This window comes from Beta vulgaris, chromosome 9, assembly GCF_026745355.1.
Source record: "Beta vulgaris subsp. vulgaris cultivar EL10 chromosome 9, EL10.2, whole genome shotgun sequence".
NCBI classification, from domain to species: domain Eukaryota; kingdom Viridiplantae; phylum Streptophyta; class Magnoliopsida; order Caryophyllales; family Amaranthaceae; genus Beta; species Beta vulgaris.
The window spans coordinates 37,044,659-37,069,329 of NC_079210.1; the positions used below are offsets into that span (position 1 = coordinate 37,044,659).

The following is a 24,671-nucleotide window of genomic DNA, read 5'->3' on the forward strand; positions in this document are numbered from 1 at the left end:
TATATTTTTATAAATTAAAATATTACGTACATTTTAGTATATTAACTAAGGGGTTATTCGTTATTGTTTTCTATTTCCAGTTTTAGATTTTTTGAAAACCAAAAACAAAAATATGAAAATTAAAAAAAAAAATAGTTCCTAGTTTTTTGTTATCGGTTTTCAAAACTTACCTTTTTGAGTTAAGTATAACTAATTTTAAGTTTATTCTTCTCCTTATATCATACTAGCTTTTTATGCACGCGATGCGTGCGATGACATTTTTAGGCCTAATTATTACTAAGTAGTAAACAAAAAGAAAATGCAAGTTAGTATTTTAAGTTCGTTCACCTCCATTTTGTGAATAAGATTCTTTGAAATACAATCAAATAGTACTCCTTCTACATTTTGTTCTTTCTTTTACAGTCATTAACTCTTTGCATTTAAGTAGCATTACAGTATCTCTATTCTATATGGGAAGAGAGGGGGGACACCAAAATATTGAAATCCTATTTTACCCTCACTAAATACAACAAATTACATCCAATAAAATAAGAAAAAGGAAAAAAATAAGGGAAAAACAAAAAAAAATCAATAGAGAAACGTAGATCTTCACATCAATAACTTCTCCAATATCAAAACTGTATTTTTTGAAAAGCACAAACCATTATTTAGTGGGAAAATCCCATGATTAACTGCTAATATGCATTATGTAGTTAAAGGCTCCATAATCTTCTTCTTCTTTGTTCCAAAATTCATCATAAAACAAAAAAACAAACAAAGTATGATAAAAATAATACTTTCTTCTCCACTCTATTCCATAATCTTCTTCCTCTTCCACAATTTTGTTGCTCTACTTTTACCTCTGCAGAGTCAAGAGACATTGATTAAGAAACTCTTTGTGAAAAATAATCAGCTAATTCCATTGATCTAATTTTCTGGCATAGATAACTCTTCCCCAACAACTAATCTGACATTGTTTGTTTGGTATGAATTTACCAAGAACAACAAAAAACACATACATCAGGTATTAAATTATAATATAGATTTATATAAATTTTATAATGTAAAGTCCAAATGATGGATAGTAATTTTTTTCTGTTTGTTATAAGATTTGCTACATACTTTACAACAAAGAAATATATGATTGATAGTCATTTTTGTGTATATTTTGTAGAGGACAAAAGCAGAGGAAAATAAACGACCAAATATACTCAAAACATATCGCCACTCAAAAGCACTTGCAGAAACCATTAAAGAGGTATTTATTGACTATACCCCATTTGCGAAGCTTTTTTTTTCCGGAAATTAGCAAACAACTAGAAAAATTAAAGCATTAAAATCAAAACTAAAAAAAACCGGAAGTAAGATTATGAAACTATTAAACATTCTGAATTTTGCTAGAAATATTCCGTGATTAAACATTGTATATTCCTATACTACACTTCTATTTCCTTCATGTACTCATATTTTTTAAGCTAGAAATCAAAACTTTGGAAAATTAAATGAAAGAAGTTAAATTTGGGGGATCCCCAGATGTATAAAAATCAATATCTTAATTTCATAAGTTAGCATTTTCTACAGCAATTGAGGTTCCCAAGCGCATAAAGATCAAAATGTGAAAGAAAAAGTTGGTATTGTCACATGCAAAATAAAAAAAGAAATTATTTTTCAAACTCACCTACATGGAACGAATAGAAATTTTAATTGTTAGAGTTCCTATCAGGAGCAACCTCAATCTTCAGATCTTCAGAAATTCTGTAACTATTGATATTGGGGATAGGAAAGAGGGGGCTAGCCCCTAAGTCGAGAGAGAGATGGTGGGAATAGAAGGAGTAGGAGAGAGAGAAGATTAGAGTAGTAGAGAAGAAGTGTTAACATTTTATTTTAACAGGAATCTCTATAATGGTAATTACTTTATAAAGAATCATGATTAGTTATATTCATACACTATTCTTTGAAATTTTTTGAGAACTAAACTTCAATGATAAATTAAACATATTTTAAAGGGAATAGAGTAATCAGTTAATTTGATGTTGTTTTCATAGATCTCTACAATAGAGATTTACACCTTGATTATCTTCATACATTATGATACACTGTTTGTGGGAATATTATGTTTTTAATGACTTGAATTGTTCTTCTTTTTCATTTTTTTTAAATAAGCAATTGTTCTTTATCCACAACTTCTTTAAATTTGAAATGAAATTATTATAATTTGTACATAACAAGTGGTAGAGGATACCAAAAAATAGAAAAAGAAAAATAATTATGATGAGGATGATTAGTCATCAATCAATATGGACGTCTATTTAATCAGTCAACCCAAAAAAAACATACAAATTCCTTTCCCCATTTTAGTAGATAAACTACAATAGTAATAATAGAGATTAGTCTTAAATTATCCGAATCATAAAATAAAATGAAGATATTTTTCTCCAACAAACTTTGAAAATAATATTTATTAAAAATTATTCATAAATGTAATTATGCAATTAATTTGACATAGAAAATGATTTCGTGTAATACCCCGAATTTTCAAAGATTATTTTATTATTATTTATTAAGATTTAATATTATTTTCGCTTAAAAATTATTTTGTGATGATGAGATTTCATTTGTTAACTATATTTATTAAAATAATAATTTATTTTAACAAGTTTCAACTAAATCATTTACTTATTATTCATTTCATAATTAAACTCTTTATTTGTTTATGGATACCCTTATCCAAGTTGCCACCCATGTTGTCCATCCACATTAGTAATCCAAGCTCAAACATTAGTCCAAGTCCATGTATCATTTACCAAAAAGAAAAAGGTAAATTAGAACAAAATAAATAAAGGAGAAAGTGAAAATCAGTTTTTCACCATCCTTCCTCCGTCCTTCCTCTCCTTTCAATTCAACAGTAAATTAATTAGTTCAGCAACTTGCAATACTTGTCAGTAAAAATTTAATCTACCCAACTAATATCATATTTTAGGGGATAGCTTCACCTCCCTACACCATAGCCTCCATTAATGGGGACTTGATCAAGCTTAAAAATTTCTGACCAAATCCCTCTATAAATAGTGACTTCAATCTCATCAGATTCCTCAAGCAAAACCACTTCAAAGGTTTACTTCACTCTCTCTCCCTCTTTAATTTCTGAAATTCTGATTTTTAGAGATAAAATAAAAATAAAATTTCAAAACCACCGTTACCACCAACCCAGAACCGCCGGAAAAACTTCGAACCACCAGAAAATCCGACCACCCTCGTTCGCGTCGTCTGCCCAGCCTGAGTCGCGCCTTCCTTCGCGCGCCCAGCCAACCCCGTCGCAGTCCCCTGCCCAGGTTGTCGCGACCCATCTGTCGCCCAGCCCTAACCCGCGACCCTCGTCCTTCCTTCCTTCCTTCCTTCGCAGCCTCTGCTGCGTCGTGACCCAACACCCTCCCTCGTCGAATTCTGTCGCCGGCCAAAACCACCGCCAGCCCAAACCTCCTTCCCTTCCTCCTCTTCGTGCTCCTCTGTCTTTCTCCCTCCTTCGTTTCTTTTTCTTTCTTTTTCTGTTTATAAAACTAATTCAAAGAATCAGTAAAAGAGGACCCCCTTCCCTTTTTAATGATTTTTGTTATTTTACTTTTATTTTAAAACTAAAGCCCATAAACTTCCTAAACTAGCTACATTAATTAAGTCAGTGTATTTTATTAATCTTTTACAAACTTGATAACGTTTTCTGATTTTCTAAATTAAAACAAGGAGTAACATAAAGTTATTTTTTTATGTTTAAAATAGTTGTTTAAGTTAATAGAATTAAGGTTGAAGTAATTTTATGAATATTTAAAATGATTTCGTATATAGTGTGAAAACTATAAAACTTTATAAACTCTCTTAAGTTCATTAAGAATTTCTTTAAAGTTATTTGAATTATTTAAATTGTTTATTTTATAGAAAAGGGATTATTTAGGAACTAACTTAAATCTCGTTAATATTGTAGACTCCGATTTCGTAGACAAGGACTATCAAGAGTGCTAGCGTTCGTGAATTTAGCTTTGGGCACGCGTCACGAGGTAATCTCCGATGTCCATCTAAACATAGATCCCGCTAGTGTAAAATGAATTGGTTACATGATTATTATGTGCTTATAAAATTTATAATTATGGACTATAATTATGGACTCGAATAACAAATGGACAACGACTCTGTATTCTGATTATGATTTATGAATAACAACGATGGACGATGTACGATATGACAACGACGTTACTATAACGTTATTAAAAATCGGTTAATGTTATTTAATAATGATACGATTATTATTATATTATTATTATTGTTATTATTATTATATTATTATTATTGTTATTATTATTATTATATTATTATTGTTATTATTATTATTATTATGATCATCATTATTGTTATTATTATCACTTTATTCATGAATATTATTATCGTTATTAATTTTGAAGTTGGAATTGATAAGAAATTGTGATAACAAAATGATTATGAATCTGAGACGATAAATGAACTCAAGTGATTGAAAATATGAAATGAGTTATTGAAATCTCTATAAATGGATTGAGATTATGATGGATTAAATATGTTCACACTGGTTTGAACAAGATGACGTAAATTGAATAAGATGACGTAAATGTATATGTGAATTATGTGATGACGTGAATTAAAAGGTGTTAATCACGTAAAGTGAAATATCGGAGGGAAATGATGAACAGGTTGCCCTGTATGAGTGGTTCAGCGACCCCTACAGGTTCTTTGGTTACTATGCTGATTATTCTGTTAATGTCTTCCTTCTATCTTGATGTGATCCAAGTAGAAGGGGTGTGCACACTAGGGACTCTGTTATGGCCATTATGATTTTCGTAGGTGGTTACAGGGTTTCGTCCCGGCCTACAAGTAGGTGGTTACAGGGTTTCGTCCCGGCCTACTATGTTGAAGTAAGTGGTTACAGGGTTCGTCCCGGCTTACTGGCGTTCTCTTTCCTCTCCTTAAATAACTAGATTAAATGGAAGTAATGATATGATTATTCAGTATATATATATATATTTGTATATGTGTTATGACTTTCAAAACTATTGATATACTATTTTACAAAGTATTTTCAACTTAAGTATTTTACGGGATGGAGTTGGAATTACTCAGTTTATCTGATTTTTGGGAGCTTGTCTCTCTTGTCTCTTTTCAATGTATTTGTGCAGGTGGGTGATCGATCGGGGGAACAAAAGGGAGATCACTTAGAGTTGTCATCCACTTAGCTTATGATTAGCTTTCACTGGAACTCTGAAACTTTTAATTAATTAGTGATGTCTAATAAACAATTTACTTAGTTGTTTTGATTAATGAATTTGAGTTGGTGTGTTGTAACTTAGCCTTGCAATTATCTCCTTGGAAACAATTGCGGCGGTAACACCTCCCCGTCGGATCGAACCCTCGTAGATCCGTTTCCCCCCGAAAACCCGAGTTTATTCGAATGGAAAAAGGGTTCGGGTCGGCGGGGGTGTTACATTTCGCATGCATAGCGTGCTTATATGACTAACTTTGTTATTATATTGTTATATTATGAATATTTTTTTCTTAGGTTAATTTTGTAAATAATTTTTCTATAAATTAATAATAAATCTAATTACGCAACTAATTTAATTCTAATAATGATTTTACACGCATATACATCAAACTCAAAACTTATATAGAAAGAGCTAGATGTAAGTATGTAATAATTTAAGTCCATAAACTACTTCGCACGCATAGCGTGCATATAAAGTTTATAATTTAATGAAAGATTATATGCTATCAGAGAGTTATAATACTTATTCAAGCTAAAGCACTTATATGGAGTTTGTATCCCTCATGTATCAAAAAACTTAAATAAATAAATGGAATTGTAGATTGTGACGAAAGGATTATAGCTACAGATGTTTGAGTATTTGACACAAAGTTCAAGTTTGAATTGTATCACAACCACAAAAACAAATATCTCACACAAAGTTTTTATGCTTTCAAATTAGTTTAAAGTAGCCTATAAGCCTTCATTTTCAATTATATGTGGCTCTTTTGATGAATAACACTATAATATTATGTTATTGTACTTTGGTATCATATTGTTGTATTATTGAAACGTCTGCTTCAGCTTTGTATGTTGTACTTTTTCAAATATTATCCCTATTTTATCTCTATTTTATATGTGAAGAGGGGTAGGACATTAAAAAATTGAAAAAAAAGTAACTACTTACTTTAATTTTAAAAAAAAAATAGAAAAGGGAACTACCTATTAATTAAAAAAGTAAAAAAGGATAAAAAAAAAAAAGCATTACAAAAACAAAAACAGTCAACAATTTAAAAATCCCTAATTTATTATATATAATTAACTATTAATTTAATTTTCTATATCCCCTAAAAAAAATAATTTTCTATGTATTTTCGTACGCATCGCGTGCATATAAAACTAGTTACTCCCTTAGTTAAACTTATCTCTATTGAAGAAAAAAAAATTAAGTCCATATTATATGTTATGTTGAATTTCCAATGGAACAATATTATAATTTGGCTAATTTATACTTTGATCTACACTTGTATTTGAAACCCATATTATAATTTGGCTAATTTATACTTTGATCCACACTTGTATTTGAAACCCAAAATTTTGAGTGACGTGTTGTAGCCTGTAGGCACATCCTTCTATAATTTTAACAAAAAATATTTCACTACCTTTTCCACTACTTGGCAACATCAGTATAATTTCACTATTTTTGCTAATCATTTTCTCTCCCCTCTCACTACAAATCTACAAACCATATTTTCAAGGAACCTAGTTCATCAAACTATACACTATACAATAAGAAAATCAACCTTTTCAAGTATTAAGCAAAGCAATAGATCTAATTCATCAAAAATCCATTAGCCGTATCAACCACTTTTGAAGGAAGCAAACCAACTTCAGTTTTTTCTTGAGTCGATTTTATAACAAAGAAAAGGTAATTTCTTAAATCAACTAACTTCAGTTTTTTCTTGGGTCGATTATCTATCATCCCAAAATTTAATCCGAAAAGTATGAATCAATTTCAGTTTTTTTCCCCTTGCCTAACATCTAAATTATGATCTCACAAACTTATATTTAAAATTTTCATCAGTCTCATATTTAAAATTATATTTGAGATAGAATTCTAAGTTTTCATAAACAATTTGATATTGAATTTTTTTAAAAAAAAACAAAAATCGTTTCTTTTATCTTGTTTTCTGATTTAACATGAAAATGAATTAAATTTAAATTGTATAAAAGCCCTTTTTTTCCATTTCAAAATTTTACAGTTGTCTTGGTGCTTAATTTCACTATTTGTTTTCGCAAAATAATGTAATTTTTTTATAAAATAGTTTTAGCAAATTAATTTAATATTTTTTTTTTTCTGAAAATTGATTTTTGCAAAAACCGTTCGCGAAAACTTTGATTTTGGTTTTGTTTTTTCAAAATTTATTTGTGAAAATGGTTTTTTTTTGCAAAAGTTATGAGCAGAATTTTTAATATTGGATTATTATTTTTTAAAAAAAAAATTTGTTACTTTTATCTTGTTCTCTCATTTCATGTGAAAATAAAGGGTTAAATTTAAGTCCTTTTTAACTAATTGCTATCATTTCCCTTTTTTCTGTTAGTCGCTACATAACAATTGCTATTGTTTTTTCAACTAATTTGAAATAACTTGGAAGATTAAAAGAATTATGTACCTTTTTGGAAGTTTGCAATTCGCCAATGGACAAATGTGTGATATCCCCGTTGAAATTTTATGTTTTATTTACAGATTTTTATGCATAGCGTGTATTGGTAAAGAATAATTTGTAAGTGAAATTTGTGAGTTCTTGAGAACAATCATTTGTAAGTGAATTTTGTGAAATTTTTTTTATGTATTTACGCGCTACTATATTAGTTTTGGTTTGTAAGTTAATTTTTAATTTTTTGCAAAGTTTAGTGATATGTGGGATTTCTTGAAGGTGATTTAGAAAGGGATTTGTAAAGTATCCTAACATAAGTGATTTGGGAGTGATGTTGAAATTTAATTTCCGATAGCTTTGTTTGAATCCCCAGTTTTGGTATTGATATTATTTTTGTAATTTAGTAAGGGAAGGGGGGGGGGGAGGAGGGTAAAATAGTCAGTTCAAAAGAGGACACCATAGGTCCCCCCTTCCCTTATGTAATAGAGATTACTTTTATATTTATAGAACCAAAAACTGGAAATAGTGATAACGAACGGGTCCTTACAGTAATAATTCAAAATTTATTAACAAAAAAAGTAAACAAAATAATTCCACAATATAGTACAAATGGCTAATTGACATGAAACTTACTAGTTTTATATGCACGCGATGCGTGCGAAAATACATAAAAAATTATTTTTTTTAGGGGATATAGAAAATTAAATTAATAGTTAATTATATATAATAAATTAGGGATTTTTGAATTGTTGACTATTTTTGTTTTTGTAATGCTTTTTTTTTATCCTTTTTTACTTTTTTAATTAATAGGTAGTTCCTTTTTCTATTTTTTTTTTTAATTAAAGTAAGTAGTTACTTTTTTTTCAATTTTTTAATGTCCTACCCCTCTTCACATATAGAATAGAGATAAAATAGAGATAATATTTGAAAAAGTACAACATACGAAGCTGAAGCAGACGTTTCAATAATACAACAATATGATACCAAAGCATACAATAATATTATAGTGTTATTCATCAAAAGAGCCACAAATAATTGAAAATGAAGGCTTATAGGCTACTTTAAACTAATTTGAAAGCATAAAAACTTTGTGTGAGATACTTGTTTTTGTGGTTGTGATACAATTCAAACTTGAACTTTGTGTCAAATACTCAAACATCTGTAGCTATAATCCTTTCGTCACAATCTACAATTCCATTTATTTATTTAACTTTTTTGATACATGAGGGATACAAACTCCATATAAGTGCTTTAGCTTGAATAAGTACTATAACTCTCTGATAGAATATAATCTTTCATTAAATTATAAGCTTTATATGCACGCTATGCGTGCGAAGTAGTTTATGGACTTAAATTATTACATACTTACATTAGCTCTTTCTATATAAGTTTTGAGTTTGATGTATATGCGTGTAAAATCATTATTAGAATTAAATAAGTTGCGTAATTAGATTTATTATTAATTTATAGAAAAATTATTTACAAAATTAACCTAAGAAAAAAATATTCATAATATAACAATATAATAACAAGGTTAGTCATATAAGCACGCTATGCATGCGAAATCATTTTCTATGTTAAATTAATTGCATAATTACATTTATGAATAATTTTTAATAAATATTATTTTCAAAGTTTGTTGGAGAAAAATATCTTCATTTTATTTTATGATTCGGATAATTTAAGACTAATCTCTATTATTACTATTGTAGTTTATCTACTAAAATGGGGAAAGGAATTTGTATGTTTTTTTTGGATTGACTGATTAAATAGACGTCCATATTGATTGATGACTAATCATCCTCATCATAATTATTTTTCTTTTTCTATTTTTTGGTATCCTCTACCACTTGTTATGTACAAATTATAATAATTTCATTTCAAATTTAAAGAAGTTGTGGATAAAGAACAATTGCTTATTTAAAAAAAATGAAAAAGAAGAACAATTCAAGTCATTAAAAACATAATATTCCCACAAACAGTGTATCATAATGTATGAAGATAATCAAGGTGTAAATCTCTATTGTAGAGATCTATGAAAACAACATCAAATTAACTGATTACTCTATTCCCTTTAAAATATGTTTAATTTATCATTGAAGGTTAGTTCTCAAAAAATTTCAAAGAATAGTGTATGAATATAACTAATCATGATTCTTTATAAAATAATTACCATTATAAAGATTCCTGTTAAAATAAAATGTTAACACTTCTTCTCTACTACTCTAATCTTCTCTCTCTCCTACTCCTTCTATTCCCACCATCTCTCTCTCGACTTAGGGGCTAGCCCCCTCTTTCCTATCCCCAATATCAATAGTTACAGAATTTCTGAAGATCTGAAGATTGAGGTTGCTCCTGATAGGAACTCTAACAATTAAAATTTCTATTCGTTCCATGTAGGTGAGTTTGAAAAATACGTTTTTTTTTTTATTTTGCATGTGAAAATACCAACTTTTTCTTTCAGATTTTGATCTTTATGCGCGTGGGAACCTCAATTGCTGTAGAAAATGCTAACTTATGAAATTAAGATATTGATTTTTATACATCTGGGGATCCCCCAAATTTAACTTCTTTCATTTAATTTTCCAAAGTTTTGATTTCTAGCTTAAAAAATATGAGTACATGAAGGAAATAGAAGTGTAGTATAGGAACATACAATGTTTAATCACGGAATATTTCTAGCAAAATTTAGAATGTTTAATAGTTTCATAATCTTACTTCCGGTTTTTTTTAGTTTTGATTTTAATGCTTTAATTTTTCTAGTTGTTTGCTAATTTCCAAAAAAAAAAGCTTCGCAAATGGGGTATAATCAATAAATACCTCTTTAATGGTTTCTGCAAGTGCTTTTGAGTGGCGATATGTTTTGAGTATATTTGGTCGTTTATTTTCCTCTGCTTTTGTCCTCTACAAAATATACACAAAAATGACTATCAATCATATATTTCTTTGTTGTAAAGTATATAGCAAATCTTATAACAAACAGAAAAAAATTACTATCCATCATTTGGACTTTACATTATAAAATTTATATAAATCTATATTATAATTTAATACCTGATGTATGTGTTTTTTGTTGTTCTTGGTAAATTCATACCAAACAAACAATGTCAGATTAGTTGTTGGGGAAGAGTTATCTATGCCAGAAAATTAGATCAATGGAATTACCTGATTATTTTTCACAAAGAGTTTCTTAATCAATGTCTCTTGACTTTGCAGAGGTAAAAGTAGAGCAACAAAATTGTGGAAGAGGAAGAAGATTATGGAATAGAGTGGAGAAGAAAGTATTATTTTTATCATACATTGTTTGTTTTTTTGTTTTATGATGAATTATGGAACAAAGAGGAAGAAGATTATGGAGCCTTTAACTACATAATGCATATTAGCAGTTAATCATGGGATTTTCCCACTAAATAATGGTTTGTGCTTTTCAAAAAATACAGTTTTGATATTGGAGAAGTTATTGATGTGAAGATCTACGTTTCTCTATTAGCAGTTAATCATGGGATGTAATTTGTTGTATTTAGTGAGGGTAAAATAAGATTTCAATATTTTGGTGTCCTCCTCTCTTCCCATATAGAATACAGATACATTAAAAAAAAAATGAGTTAATCATACATTGAAAAACAACAAAGACAAAAAGAAACAATGAGTAAAGCATACGTTGGAAAATAAAAAGATAAAGAAAAATAGAAGACAATGGAAAAAAATAAAAACAAAAACAAAAAAACAAGAGTATAGTCTTATAGAGACCACCACAGTAAGTAGGGGCTAAATGTGTAAAACCATGGAAACCACCACGATCGCATTAAACTGTGATTCTATCTCTCTCATCCAAATTATCGGTCGTTTCCAGGTAATCGCGCTGCCCCTCTCATTTCTTCTATTCTTTTTAGAATTTTATTTCATAAATTTGGTTAAATTTGTGAATCAAATTGTAATTCTTGATTACGATTGTGATATCTTAAACCTAATTAGAGAATTCGAAATGATGAGTGAATTAGGGATGTAAAAGTTATCTTTAAGTTATGTGAAACAGATGTAAATATCGTTCATCCATTAATTTCATATAAAAATTACAATTGCAAATTAATTTTAGATTTTCAAAGAGATGCATGATAGTCAATTTACCTATATCCTTTTGTTTTAGCTCTTTTTTCTGCAAACTTGTGACTTTTTCGGGCTCCTATGTACTTCATCGGCATTTTAAAGTCTACTATGAGAGCTTCTAATAAAGCTAAATAAAATCGGCCAAAATAGAGACTGAAACAAAAAATGATTACACTAAACCCTATCTATCGTAAGTTTTTCGAAGCGCCATGTTTTAAGACATTCTACCAGTTCCATTAAATAAAAAATTTATTTACATTAGCATTTTCCTGTAATATAACGAGATGGTAAAAAAAAATTAAAGTCATTGGAAAACCTGAACTTGTCGGAGTTTTTTAGAATCTCGTAATCCTTCAATAGAGGAAATGGAAGGGATGAGAGAGAGCGAGTAAAAGATGAGAGGGAATGGAAGAGGTGAGGAGGAATGGAGGGGGGTTGTAAAAGGAATGAGTGAGGGAATGAAGGGGAAAGAGACGGAAAGACCCTTGTATTTTTGTACAAAAATACAGGGTGTTAGGGCCTGTTCTCTCCAGCTTATTTTCAGTTCAATTCAGTTCGATTCAATTCAGTTCAGTTCAGTTCAGCTTTGGACAATACTTTTAGGCATTGTTTGGTTGTATATAGGAAGTCATACTTCCTAGAAGTTATTTTTTCCATGTATTTGAAACTCCTAGGAAGTGTAAAATTGTGTTTGGTTGATAATGGGAAGTAGAACTTCCTATGGGAAGCTCTACTTACCTAGGGGGACTTAGGTAAGTAACTTCCTCCATTTTGGAGGAAGTAGAACTTTCTAGGAAGTGCAAATTCCCATGATTTTGCCAACCAAACAACTTCATATACTTCTACTTCCTAGGAATTTGAACTTCCCATGATTTGTTTTGTCAACCAAACAAGGCCTTACTCTCACATATCACTATTCATTTCAGTTCAATTCAGTTCAGTTCAATTCAATTCAACTCAGTTCAGCTGTTTTATGCCGAAGAGAACAGGCCCGTAGTAGGAAAAAATAGGGCGGCGTTTAGCAAATGAGTTACTTAATGATAGAAAGCGGGCAAATGTTATTAAGAAAGAAAGAAACAGAAGGATACAAAAACGTAAGTTGTTAACTCACTACTTCTTTTGCTCTCTTTATATCTTTTAGATTTTCATCATCAAACTACCTTCTCCCAATTCAGTAAGAACTCAGATCTTTCAAAAATATGACCTGCAATAGTTCAGCTGAAGCTGCTAATGGAGGTATTTAGTAGAAATTATAATGTAAGCTTCAAACATTGGAAACTCAGATCTTTTACATATTTTAGGGAGAAAATTCAGAGCTGAAAAAATTGATAGTCTTGGGTAATGGATACTATACTGTTCTTGCTTTATTGTTCAACTTTGAACAGGGTTTTAATTTTTCTCTCTCTCTCCCACTCGTAAGAATAATATATCTTAGATTATGTGGTCCTTAGATGCGCATACGCCGTTTTTATGTGTTGATTGGAATTTGGTTTATTGTTTATGGTTGTCATTGTGATTCTTTATTACTGTGGCTGTGCAATTATGGTAATCTCATTGTGGTTCATTTCGTAATTGGATTGTATAGGTTGAAAATAAAATGTAATTATGGATATGGTTATAGTAGAGTTGTAGAAAAGATTTAATTTTGAAATGCTCTCTTTTTTATTTCTCTAATAATCTTTTGTGACAATATCAAATAGAAGCCTAAATATTTGATTAGTGCTTTGCTTTCTAATTGGTTCCTTATTTGCTATATAGGGGGATAAAATCATAAAAATGGAACAAAAAAGCTATGTTGCCGATTTTGTGTAGTCTTATTCATTGGATACTGCTGGGTTTTATTTTTTCAAGTGATGTGAAGAATTAGATCAATTAATCACAATTTTGTAATTAGCTTTTCTTCATCGTTGTTGAAGTATATAGGGGATTCATTCATTTTTTTTCTTTTTCTTTTACTTTGCTTTGTTTTCATATTATTCATGCTGGTTCTAATTTCTCTACAAAAAAAACTTTACTTGCAGAGTCTCATACTATGATGGATCGAGATGAAAGCCTATTCTAGCTGTGAATAGTAGGCTATAATATTATGGGTCTGGATATGAGGATCAAACTTGGTAACTTTCGTGTAGATATGGTCTAATTTTTATTGCCTTGGAGTTTTAGCCTCTTTCCTTTAGAAAAATAAGTTGTAACCATTTGCTTCATGTTGGAATGAGTGTCTGAAAACAGAGGCATTCGACTTACATATCTGGAAAAGTATTTTGATTTTAGACTTTCAGTAATAAGAATGAGCGAAGATTCTCCTCCTGTTCCATGGAAATGGAGAAAAGTAGCCTATGGAGGTATGCAACCGGGTTTTGATGACAATCATACCGATGACTCCTTTCTCGAGGATATGGTCACAAATGCTAATGTTGTCAAGAGAGACTTATGTAAGGTGATCCTTGATTCGGTGTCCATCTCTCAGTATCTTTGCACTGTCACCCTTGTAGTCTTGGTCTGGGCTTCCACTCTTGCCTCAACAATTAGTTTTAAATCTCTCATACTTCTTGATGTAGCTCTTCTTGTTTCCGGATTCATAGTTCTCCTTTTAACTGCAAGGATGATTTCTCTCAAACTGTTCGCCCAATACATCCTTAACATTATGTATTTCGCAATTGGGTTGTATGCATTGTCTCCAATTTACCACACTTTGACAAGGTCCATTAGCTCAGATTCCATCTTGGCTCTAACAACTATGCTTATTGTCCTCCATCTGTTTTTACATGACTACACCGGTTGCACTGTAAAGGCTCCCGGTTCCGTTTCAAATCCCAGTTTAAGTAGCAATATCTCCTTGAATGTTTCCATCATTGCTTCGGTTTTGATTGCTTCCCAGCTCCCTTCGAGGCAACTTGTTTTCGCTATCGTGTTGTTTTCCTTACAGGTTTTCCTTTTCTCTCCTTTCATTGTGTACTGTATTAAGAGATACTCATTTTCGTTGTATCTCTCATTTTCACTGGGTTTGATGAGTCTTACTCTGGCATTAGTTTATAGACTGCAAGGGTTTCTCTTTGGCGTACTGTTAAGTTTGCTGGTTTTTATCACTTTCATCTGTCCTTATTGGCTTACCAGAATTCAGAAATACAAGTTTGAAATTAACGGTCCATGGGATGAAGCCAAGCTCTGTTTTGACGTAACCGATTGAGATTGGAGTGTACTTGGGGCCAAAATTGAGCTGTCTTAGCATTCATATCATTATGAAATCGCTTTGTGTCGGATAATCATCTCAAGACTCCTAACAAATGATGCTGTTGTAATTTTAGTTCGCAGAATCAATTTTTACTTGGGTGTTTAGATGATGTCAGGAGCTCCTAGAACTTTAGTTACCCCGTAAGAGCCGTAGAACATCTGGAGGACGCAAGATTTCAGTGATTATGCATGTGCAGATTTGATTTATACTTGTACTTGTAATTTGTAATATTACTAGTTTTTATTACGGGAAGAAAGGTACTTGGGGCGCCGCATTTTGTTGGAATAGTAATATAGAAGAGCTGTTTTTTTTAGTGAATATGGCTATTCAACGAACTATCTTTCCCAAATTGTCTAAGACACCCTCACTCATCAACTAGGTTTTAATTTTTTTTTCTTCTTGCAGTACTCAAGATGTGCATTAGAGAAATTTTAAATGATCGTGAAGTAATGTGATGTATGAAAGAACTTTCTAATGTACAAAACATTACTTATGGATTGTACAAAGATAGATTTTAGATGTAAAGGATCGTTTTTGGATGTACAAAAATAGCTTTTGGAGCTATAAAATCGGTTATATTGTACAAGAGTTTATGGGATTACAGTAAAGCTCATGGATGTACAAAGATAAATCATAGATGTATAAGAAAGAAACATAATAAATACAATAAGATTACAAACGTATACTTTATGTGAGTTGTTCTTCAATAAATGAACTTTCTCATATCTTATAGGTTGAGGAATGTTTGTAATTCTATGAAGATTAAAATATGATCTCATCTAATCACGAATTCTAATATAATGTCTTCTAACCACCAGATAGTTTCCTACCTTTGTATATAGAAGATATAAAAATTTAAACAATAGAGGATAGTTGAGGCAATATAATCTACGGACATTTCTATTACAAAAAGAATATTTATGTGCAATATTTCAGTACTATGAAATAGAAGGTCATACAATTATTGTGGACCAAATAATCTCTTCAGAAGAAAAAAACAAGTTTTTCATTTCTAACAAATTAGAATTAAGAGTGATAGGTTGTGGCAAAATAGAATACAGAGTGCCCTGCTAGGTAGTGGCAACTTGGAATTAAGAATGGAAGGTAGAGCAAATATTACTCACTACCATCCAATCTTCATATCTCGTATCAAAATTTTTCCTAAAATACCAAAGTTTTTAACTGTTCTGATATGATCTTCCTTGTGTTAACTCTTTGCAGTCTGTGCCCTGTAGCCCCGTCAGTCTGTATGGACATGGACATACCCTAGTCCTGCTTATCACCACCACTAGGCTTACTCGGGCTCGCCTTAGCCTTAGGTTGGGCTATAAAAGCAGGATCTGGTTCATGCTTATCAGAAGGCTCTTTCATTGCCATGCATATGTAGAATGCTAGCATCACATTAACTGATATGACAGCAAGAAACCCACTCAGCAGCGTCTGAGAATAAGGTGATATGTGTGAGAAACCTGTAAATTATGTGTAAATTAGTACTAACAGCAGTTGAGTTCTGTATCAAAGCCCAAGGCAATGCCAAATAGAAATGATTTTTTTAGCAGTTGCAGCTAAAGCAGTTCAGCTTAAGCAGCTAAATGCAACTGCAAATTCTGATATGTTGATATGCTTGTAATTTCAGGTGCTAAAAAAAAGAATAATCACAAAATGAAAATAATGCATCCTGGCAATGGCTAGATTAACAAGTGACTAAACAACAAATAAAAGCCTAGAGTATGAAGAGCATAGGGATCTTCCTAATATATTAACACTAGAACTAATCACATGTCTGATCAGCTTGGTGGAAACAGGTTAATCAAAGTCTTGCCAGCCCCAATAATACATGTGAGTTGCACAAAAAACGAACAATCAACATGGAGTGAGGTAGAAAACGGTTAGCTAGATCCCGAACCTAATATCTTCTACCACCTCTGCTAGTGATTCATTCATGTCCGGTATGATTTATGAGTTCTTCATAATTGTTGGGGATACAAGATCACCATATCCAAGATGGCACGAGGAAAACTGAATACATGCTCAGTCTCAGACAACAAAACACATGGGGTCATCACTTCAATGAGAAGAGGGTTATCAGCTAACTGTAAAATCATGCCAAAAGATACATCTCTCTAACATAGAGATCATCTAGTTTTTCCGAGACAAGAATCATGAATCCTTTGGTAACCAGAAGCTGCAAAGTGCGGACCTAGTGAACTGAATCCTAGTACTCCATGAAAGATTCTCACCATCATCCAATAAAAAACTTTCACCATCATGTCAATCTTCACTGCTGGGTATTGTGAGCCAAATTCCAGCACTCCATGAAAGAGATAGTCAACAAGTGGACTACATTCATCATCTCATAACTGACAGTTAACCTTTAATGCAGATGAAAAGTAATTACAAGTGATTTCTAGATTGCATTGACAAACTTCTGAATTTCAACAAAATTGGGAAAAAAGTACACAAAGGAGGGAGACGGGGGAGAGGAGATTGAAAAATAATCATGCCCAACAGAAACACATTCGCTTTAGGTTCATTTCAGCGTCTTATAAAAGCAATCAATATTACAAGGAAGTACGAAATATCGGTCTCAAATTCTCAAACAGATAGATAAAGAACAAGGTCATCAGATTAATGGCTTGCAAAATCATTTGCAAGTGTCTAAACAAATTTAGAGTAACCCCCAAATAAACTGTCACATGCTGTTGCAGCATGGCTCAGATCCTAAAACAAGTAGATAATTTCCAAACATCAATGTGGGAAGAATACCATAACCAATAGCTTCTTTCCATATTTAAGATAAGTTGATTTATGCTAATAGAGATTAGAGAGATAGAAAATCAAAACAAAGTTTGAGGCTTTATTTCAAATCTCAGTGTTACAGCAAGTTTATCTGGGCCATTGCCTCTTATCTACGAGTAAATTAAGGATAGAAAGACTTACCCGGGAACCAATCATGCTGAAAGCCGTATAAGATTGCAAAAGGGAATATCCACATAAATATTGATGCAACGAAAAATTTTCTCGTCACTTCTGCAATTTTTGCCATAACCTGAGAGCAAAAGGCCATCGAGAAGATGAAGAGAATAATGACCAAATATGCTCCTCCAAGATAAGGCAAGGGCAGCAGGATGAGAGTTAGATTTACCAGTGTTACTTAAAGCACGATATGTTCTGGAACACCTGCCCAAAATGCAACAGAACCTAATTAAAAAACCCATCCACATGTTCTAGATTGTAGTTAGTGGGGGAAGTAATGAATTAATTAAGACAAAATTATCATTCATCTTGATATATGAGTTCTAAAGTTCTTCAAATGCAGCTTACGTAGGTTACCTAAGGACAAAAACTCAGATGCGTTCATGACATAAACCTACTTAAGGTTTTCGGTTATTTCTTGTGGTTTCTCCCCCCCTCCTTCATACCAAGATCTTTCAATAAAAACCCAAAAGCTTATGCACTCAAGATGACAACAAATTGAAGAGGGATACAAAAGCACACCTTTTATTTCCCCTTTTACATAAATGTCATGTTACTTCGGAGGTGCATGTGTACCTCATGAATCTGTCCAACCCACTACCCTTCACCCGGACACACACGAACCTAAAGATCGGGAGATTACCAACTCAACCAACATCTTACGCTAATCTTAAGCTAGTGGCTGAAAGCCCAATATATGATTTATCCTTAACACACTCCTTCACAAGATTCCGCATCGGGTTTGAATTGTAGGAAATACACAGAAAATTCCCATACATTGGCCAGAATAATCAAATTATTGCAATGAAAACATCCAGAAATGCTGTCAAATGAAACTTAGTACCATTTAAACCTCATAAAACCACAGCACCCAGAATCATAAGCTAGTGAAAAAAGACTAAATTTATGTAATCATCTATAGTACTCCCAATTGAAATCCAATATCATAAGATAACGTCATATATTTACCATTAAGGGGTCGTTTGGTTCGAGATATAGAATGGAAAGGGAATGAAAACAAATAAAGGAAAAGAATGGTAACAACAATGATTCCCTGTATTAGGTCTTTGCTTCAAGCTATGTAATGGAAATGGCATGGTAACGATTACCAAGTAATGGACTTTGTTAGGGGAGGGGAAGGTAACAAATTATAGGAGTCTGTTATCACTTAGTAATGGTAATGGATTGATAAAGGGTTGAATCAAATAAGAAAAGAGGGAATTGATAATTGATTTTATTTCTTGAAGTCCAAAAATAGTGAACTAAACTACCTCTAAATAAGAGTTATAAGTCCTTAAATGGGTATCAAGTGATCTCGCAATAACAACAATAAAGCCTCAGTTCCAAAATAATTTAGGATCGGCTAACATGAACCGTCATAAGAAATCGGTATCAAGTGATCTCATCAATTTTGACAATTCTACTGAATAAGAAGAGAGAGAACTAAAACATAGTATCATAGAGCATGATTAAAATATAAATAAATGAAAAAAATTCACAATAGAAAGACGGAAGAATGATTGTGTTCTTGAATTGTTTGACTATGAAATATGAATCAATCACCTGATGTGAATATCATGCAAATAATAAGTGCGAAATCAATGACATAAAAAAAGCTATGAGACGCAAATAATTGTGAAACAAACCTTGGGTGTTTAATTAATTTTGATTCTTCACTTAATCTTGGGTACGAGTAATCATAACACACGAAAAATGCAATCCAAATACTGAAATCTTGTTTTCTGGCTGTGATTTTACTGGGTGGGGGATTTCAAAAGGAATTGGGCTTGCAGCTTGCTTTAATTTTGACAAACAACAAGAAATGGCTAAATAGATAATTGTTAAATAATACTTCTTCCATTTAGAAATAGTTGACATTTCTGTTTTGTGCACTATTCACATCTTACACTTAGACTGTCTTTGATGGAAAAACATAGTCATGTGAGGTCTTCTTAGAGTTGTCTTGATGTAAATTTTTTAGTATAAACTTTTTATAATTTTTATTTATTGATAATTAAAGATAATCATACATAGTCATGTGTGAAAGTTAGAAATGGTGCAACTATTTCTAAACGGAGGAAGTACTTCATTGTTAGGTTTTGAGATGAGTAAAAAAACACTCTTTTATGTTATGTCAAACTAGAAAATTGTTTCACTTGTTTCAAAATCGAGTACTAATCTTTGTTTTTCTAAAAAAAATGGGTTACTAAATGCAGCCTACTTTACTCAATGCAGTACTCAAAATCTTCATTTTCTCTTTAACAAAAATGATCTTATTGAGAAACATAAATTGTAAAATACCTCGTTGACAAATTTGAATTTGATACTCAATGGACGATTATTCTGACGTAAACGAACTTCAATCTGATGCAAGTAATTAGTTTTTTTTTTCTTTCGTAACGAATGAAATTCGTGCAATTTTCGTGAAATACTTTGAACTGTTTCATGCAATTCTTAGAAAACAGATTACTTTATTTCGTGTAAATTGAACGACATAAGTTAACCTATTTTTTGGTGATTGTATGAAACTGATAAAACTGCTTTGTGCAAATTGTATGAAAGAAGGTAATCTATTTCATATGACTTGCATAAATAAGCAACGATTCATTTATTTTCTTATCTCCTGTAAAAGCAATGATTCGGAATGTATAGTCTCACTTGTTCATGGAGCATAATTATAAAAGAGAGAACTAGAAGGCAATATCTATTGTTTGGCAGCATAAGAGCACCATCATTGATGATTGAGAAATAAGATCATCACACTCTCTTTCAAACTTTCTCTTTCTAAAAAATAACATCCTTCCCACTTATCTCTCTTACTTTTGGACCCCACCCAACTACTTTTTCTCTCTCATCACCCAACCACCATTATACAATATTTTTATTATTTACTTTTTAATGATATGAAATATTAATTGAACTTATGCTTGAGTTATTTAGTGCAAGCAGACCAATAATGTAAAAGACAATACAATAATACATAAAACAGGACAATAATGTAAAAACTAGTACACTAATGTAAAAGGCAGAATAATAATGTAAAAAGTTGTACAATAATGTAAAAAGCAGTACAATAATGCATAAAATCAGAACAACAATGTAAAAAGTAGTACAACAATGTAAAAAACTGAACAATAATGTAAAAAACAGTACAATAATGTAAAAAATAGTACAATAATATGTAAAAAGCATAACAATAATGTCAAAAGCAGAACGATAATGTCAAAAGCAGAACAATAATGTTAAAAGCAGAACAATAATGTCAAAAGTTGTATTAAGATGTCAATTCATATAACAAGTAAAGTTTAAAATTTACACAAGTACATTTTAAAACTTTTTTATTTATTATCTGAACTTAAACATACAAATGTGAACTTTTGCATAAACCTAAACATAAACTATAATTTAAACTTAAACATAAACTAAAATTGAAACTTAAAACATAAACTAAACTTGGAACGTAAACTTAAACTAGACTAAACATAAACTAAACTCAAACATGAACTAAAATTTAAACTTAAACGTAAACTTAAACATAAACTTAAACTCAAACATGAACTACACTTAAACATAAACTTAACTTAAACATAAACATAACTTTAAAAATTTCATCATTCGTCAACCATCTTGTTAGTGTCTCAATCATACCCTCCTCAAATGGTGTTCGGTTTTCCTTTGCATACAATGCTTGCAGCAAATCCATGTTCTTATGATACTCTTGCACTTTCAAGCTCCTGGTTTCCAGCGCTATTTCTTGTTCCTTTGCAGCAACCTTCCTTGTTTGAACCTCCAACCTTTTGTCTTCTCTTTCAATATCTACACTCCTACCCTCTAGATGGATCTGAACTCTTTCATTAAATGAATTGAAACACTCAATTGTCTGACCAGACACCCCTTTAAGCTTAATCTTCGCTTTCTTAACACCATAGGGTCGTGGGTCCACATCACCTCCTTCATCACTGGTAGGTGTCTCGGGCATTGAGTCGCTTCCATTATCTCATGTTATCCATATTTTCTTATGATTTTTGGGGCGACCATGTGGAGTTTCCATTGAATTTTTGACCCTCCAATTACGAAACTTCCTCAACATTTTCCGAGCATGTTCGAGGATGAACCTACCATGTTTCCTATTATGCAATAAATGAGTTTCTTTCATAACATCATTATTGTTTTGACCACTCTTCTTTCTTGCAAGAGCTTCATCATAAAATGCAACCCACCTTAAAACCTGTGGAGCAAGTCTACTCCAACAACCTTTCACCATATCCGCATTTCTTGGAGAAAATTCGGTTGGGTTTGCTATTCTTCCTGCCTCTAAAGCTTCCCAAACTTTTCCCCAGAAGGCGCCTTTCTTTTGGCTCGTCCCAATCACCTTATCAAGAGAAGTGTTCATAAATGCAGAGATATCTTCAACATGATCCCAAACCCTCTTACCACCAGAACTTGCTTCCGCGATAAGTGGGTTTTGCGATTGAGTGTGTTGTGGTTGTGGTTAAGGTGGTTGCTGAGATTGGTTAGCTTATAGTAATTGCGAAAATGATTGAGTTGGCTGAACAAAATCATCATAACCATCAGAATCATCACCTTATTGGTATTGACCACCATCATCATCAACATCATTGTTTAGAGATGAATCTTCTTGGTATTGAGAAAATCCATAATTAAGATGAGGTTGACGATATGAAAGGTTGGCATTTTCAGATGGAGATTCATGGTAGAGGTTATCATATTGAGGAGAATAATATTGAGAATTTTCACCCCTTTGATTCATATTTATTTGAGAGGGTTGACGATAATTTGGTTGTTTTTGAGAGGGTTGACGATAATGTGAGTGATTTTGAGAGCTATTTAAGCGATTTTGCTGCTTAGGCATTTGGTTTTTTGAGCGGTTTTGGGGTTGATTTCTTATATAATTACGATGATTAGGATCCATAATTATAAGAATATGAAAATAAAAGAGCAATGAAAGAAGAGTTAATGAAATAAATTACAACAACTAGAAGTAATTAGTGAAGATGAAAAAAAATTAAGTGTGTCCAACATATAGTAAAATGGGTCTATATTTATAGAGCTCGAAAAAATAGAGCATTTGGTTTACGTTTTTTTTATTTTATATTTTTCTAAAATATCACTGTTGCAAAATTTACAACGACTATATCTTTAATGGCCAATAGTAACCCAACACGTGGAAAGTAACACAAATGGCACGCTGCCATTCGCTGCCTCTCTTCCGCGTCAGCGCTGATACGCTATAGTGGAAAGCAATTTTTTTTGGCTTTCCCCATCTCTGACCCTAACCCTAAATCTAATCCTAATTAACCTCTAATGCTAATCCTAATCACTACCTCTGACCCTAACCCTAAATCCTAAACTCTAAACCTAACCCTAACCACCCTCCCACCCTCCCACCACTCCTGCAGCCCCCACCCCTTCCCCCGCCCCCACAGCCCCCTAATCACAATCCCAGAAATCTCAATAGTTAATTTCTTAACTTCCAACATCAACTCCTTCTCCCACTTGCTAGAGCAGCTGAGCAACACCATTACTGTGATCCAGACCGCCACCATGTCGGGGACTAATATGGCTAAGGTTAGAGCTACGCGGACCACCCTGAAAAACACCCATACATGGAGAAAATCGACGGGGGTGGGGCGATGGTTGCGGAAATCGACGAGGTGGAGGAAGGGGTGCGAAAATCAATGGGGGTGGGGAATCGACGGGGGTGTTGTGGGGGGTGCGGGAGGGGGCTGTGTGGGGGGGGGGCTGTTTGGAGGGTGTGGAGGGGGTGGCGGCTGCTGGGAGGGTGGGGTGGTGGTGGGATGATGAAGGAGGGTTACAGTTAAGATTAGGGTTTAGGCTTAGAGTTAGGGTTAGGATTAGGGTTTAGGGTTAGAGTAGAGTTAGAAGTTAGGATTTAGTTAGGTTAATTAGGACTAAGACTAACGATGATTAATGTCGTTAGTCATTAAGAGTATTTGAGTGTATTATTATGAAACTTAGCTAGGGGTACCCCGTGTATTTTGAAAAGTTGGGGGATTACCTCGTGAATTTTCTGAAAACTCGGGGGTTATTTGGTTAAAAAACCAAATGAAGCATACTATGACGTGTTAAGTATAAGAAATGAAAGTAGTAATTAACTTAAACCTCAATTTCTTTTTCTAGCTAATTCTAATGTATACCAATTTTGATTTGATGGTTGAAATGATCCAATCAATTTGATATTGTAATTGTAATTAAACTCAATATCAAACATCAATATTAATTTAGATGGAAATTTTGAAGAAATAAAAAAATTCTCAAAATTATTAACAAATCTCAACCACATTATTCTAATATTGAAGGAATTCAGGAATAAGTGATTTTAAAAGAAGTCAAGCATGATAGTTAATTTGGTATTAGTCATTAAATTTTGCATATTGATAGATTCGTTAAAAATTCTGAAGTACGAGTATTTTGTACTATTTTGAGCGAAAGGTTCAGAACACACGAAGGCATTCCTAGCATTATTCTAATCCATTTGTCCCCTATTTGGGTTAAGCCACCTAGTGTCGGTGTTGTCTTCATGTTGAGGGGGTCTATACGAGTTTTAAGCTGAACTCGGATCTAAGTTTTGACTAATTAACAAAACTAACTTAATTAGATCAACTCGAATGTATTTCCAATCAATTAATCCAAT

The 24,671-nt window shown here is 32.0% G+C and overlaps 2 protein-coding genes, 1 long non-coding RNA gene and 1 pseudogene across 9 annotated transcripts; 1 reads left to right on the forward strand and 3 right to left on the reverse strand.

Annotated features, from left to right (window-relative positions):
• Positions 1-429: 429 nt before the first annotated feature.
• Positions 430-2,136, reverse strand: LOC130590028 (uncharacterized). The gene is made up of 2 exons (XR_008967617.1): positions 1,658-2,136; positions 430-841 (listed from the first exon to the last, which is right to left on the reverse strand). It is a non-coding gene; the product is annotated as an uncharacterized LOC130590028 (long non-coding RNA).
• A 7,750-nt stretch (positions 2,137-9,886) lies between these two features.
• LOC104903674 (phosphatidylinositol N-acetylglucosaminyltransferase subunit C) lies at positions 9,887-15,337 on the forward strand. Of its 5 annotated transcripts, none has more exons than XM_048636442.2 (3): positions 9,887-10,080; positions 10,897-10,961; positions 13,809-15,337. In XM_048636442.2, the coding sequence occupies exon 3, from the start codon at positions 14,075-14,077 to the stop codon at positions 14,972-14,974; it is 900 nt and encodes a 299-aa protein (XP_048492399.1). In that variant the 5' UTR covers positions 9,887-10,080; positions 10,897-10,961; positions 13,809-14,074; the 3' UTR covers positions 14,975-15,337. The 5 variants fall into 5 exon arrangements, with proteins under 5 accessions (XP_048492399.1, XP_057247709.1, XP_019107438.2 ...); XM_057391726.1 differs by lacking the exons at positions 9,887-10,080; positions 10,897-10,961 and adding exons at positions 11,006-11,533; positions 12,714-12,881; XM_019251893.3 differs by lacking the exons at positions 9,887-10,080; positions 10,897-10,961 and adding exons at positions 11,006-11,533; positions 13,546-13,673.
• A 322-nt stretch (positions 15,338-15,659) lies between these two features.
• On the reverse strand, positions 15,660-19,812 carry LOC104903676 (hypothetical protein). 3 transcript variants are annotated; one of them, XM_010691758.4, is made up of 4 exons: positions 19,642-19,812; positions 18,165-18,199; positions 17,960-18,068; positions 15,660-16,488 (listed from the first exon to the last, which is right to left on the reverse strand). In XM_010691758.4, exons 3-4 carry the CDS (start codon positions 18,063-18,065, stop codon positions 16,286-16,288), a joined length of 309 nt encoding a protein of 102 aa, XP_010690060.2. In that variant the 5' UTR covers positions 18,066-18,068; positions 18,165-18,199; positions 19,642-19,812; the 3' UTR covers positions 15,660-16,285. The 3 variants fall into 3 exon arrangements, with proteins under 3 accessions (XP_010690060.2, XP_048492405.1, XP_010690058.2); XM_048636448.2 differs by lacking the exon at positions 18,165-18,199; XM_010691756.4 differs by having other exon boundaries at positions 17,960-18,199.
• A 1,890-nt stretch (positions 19,813-21,702) lies between these two features.
• Positions 21,703-23,014, reverse strand: LOC130590034 (glutathione S-transferase T3-like; annotated as a pseudogene).
• Between the last annotated feature and the right edge of the window lie 1,657 nt (positions 23,015-24,671).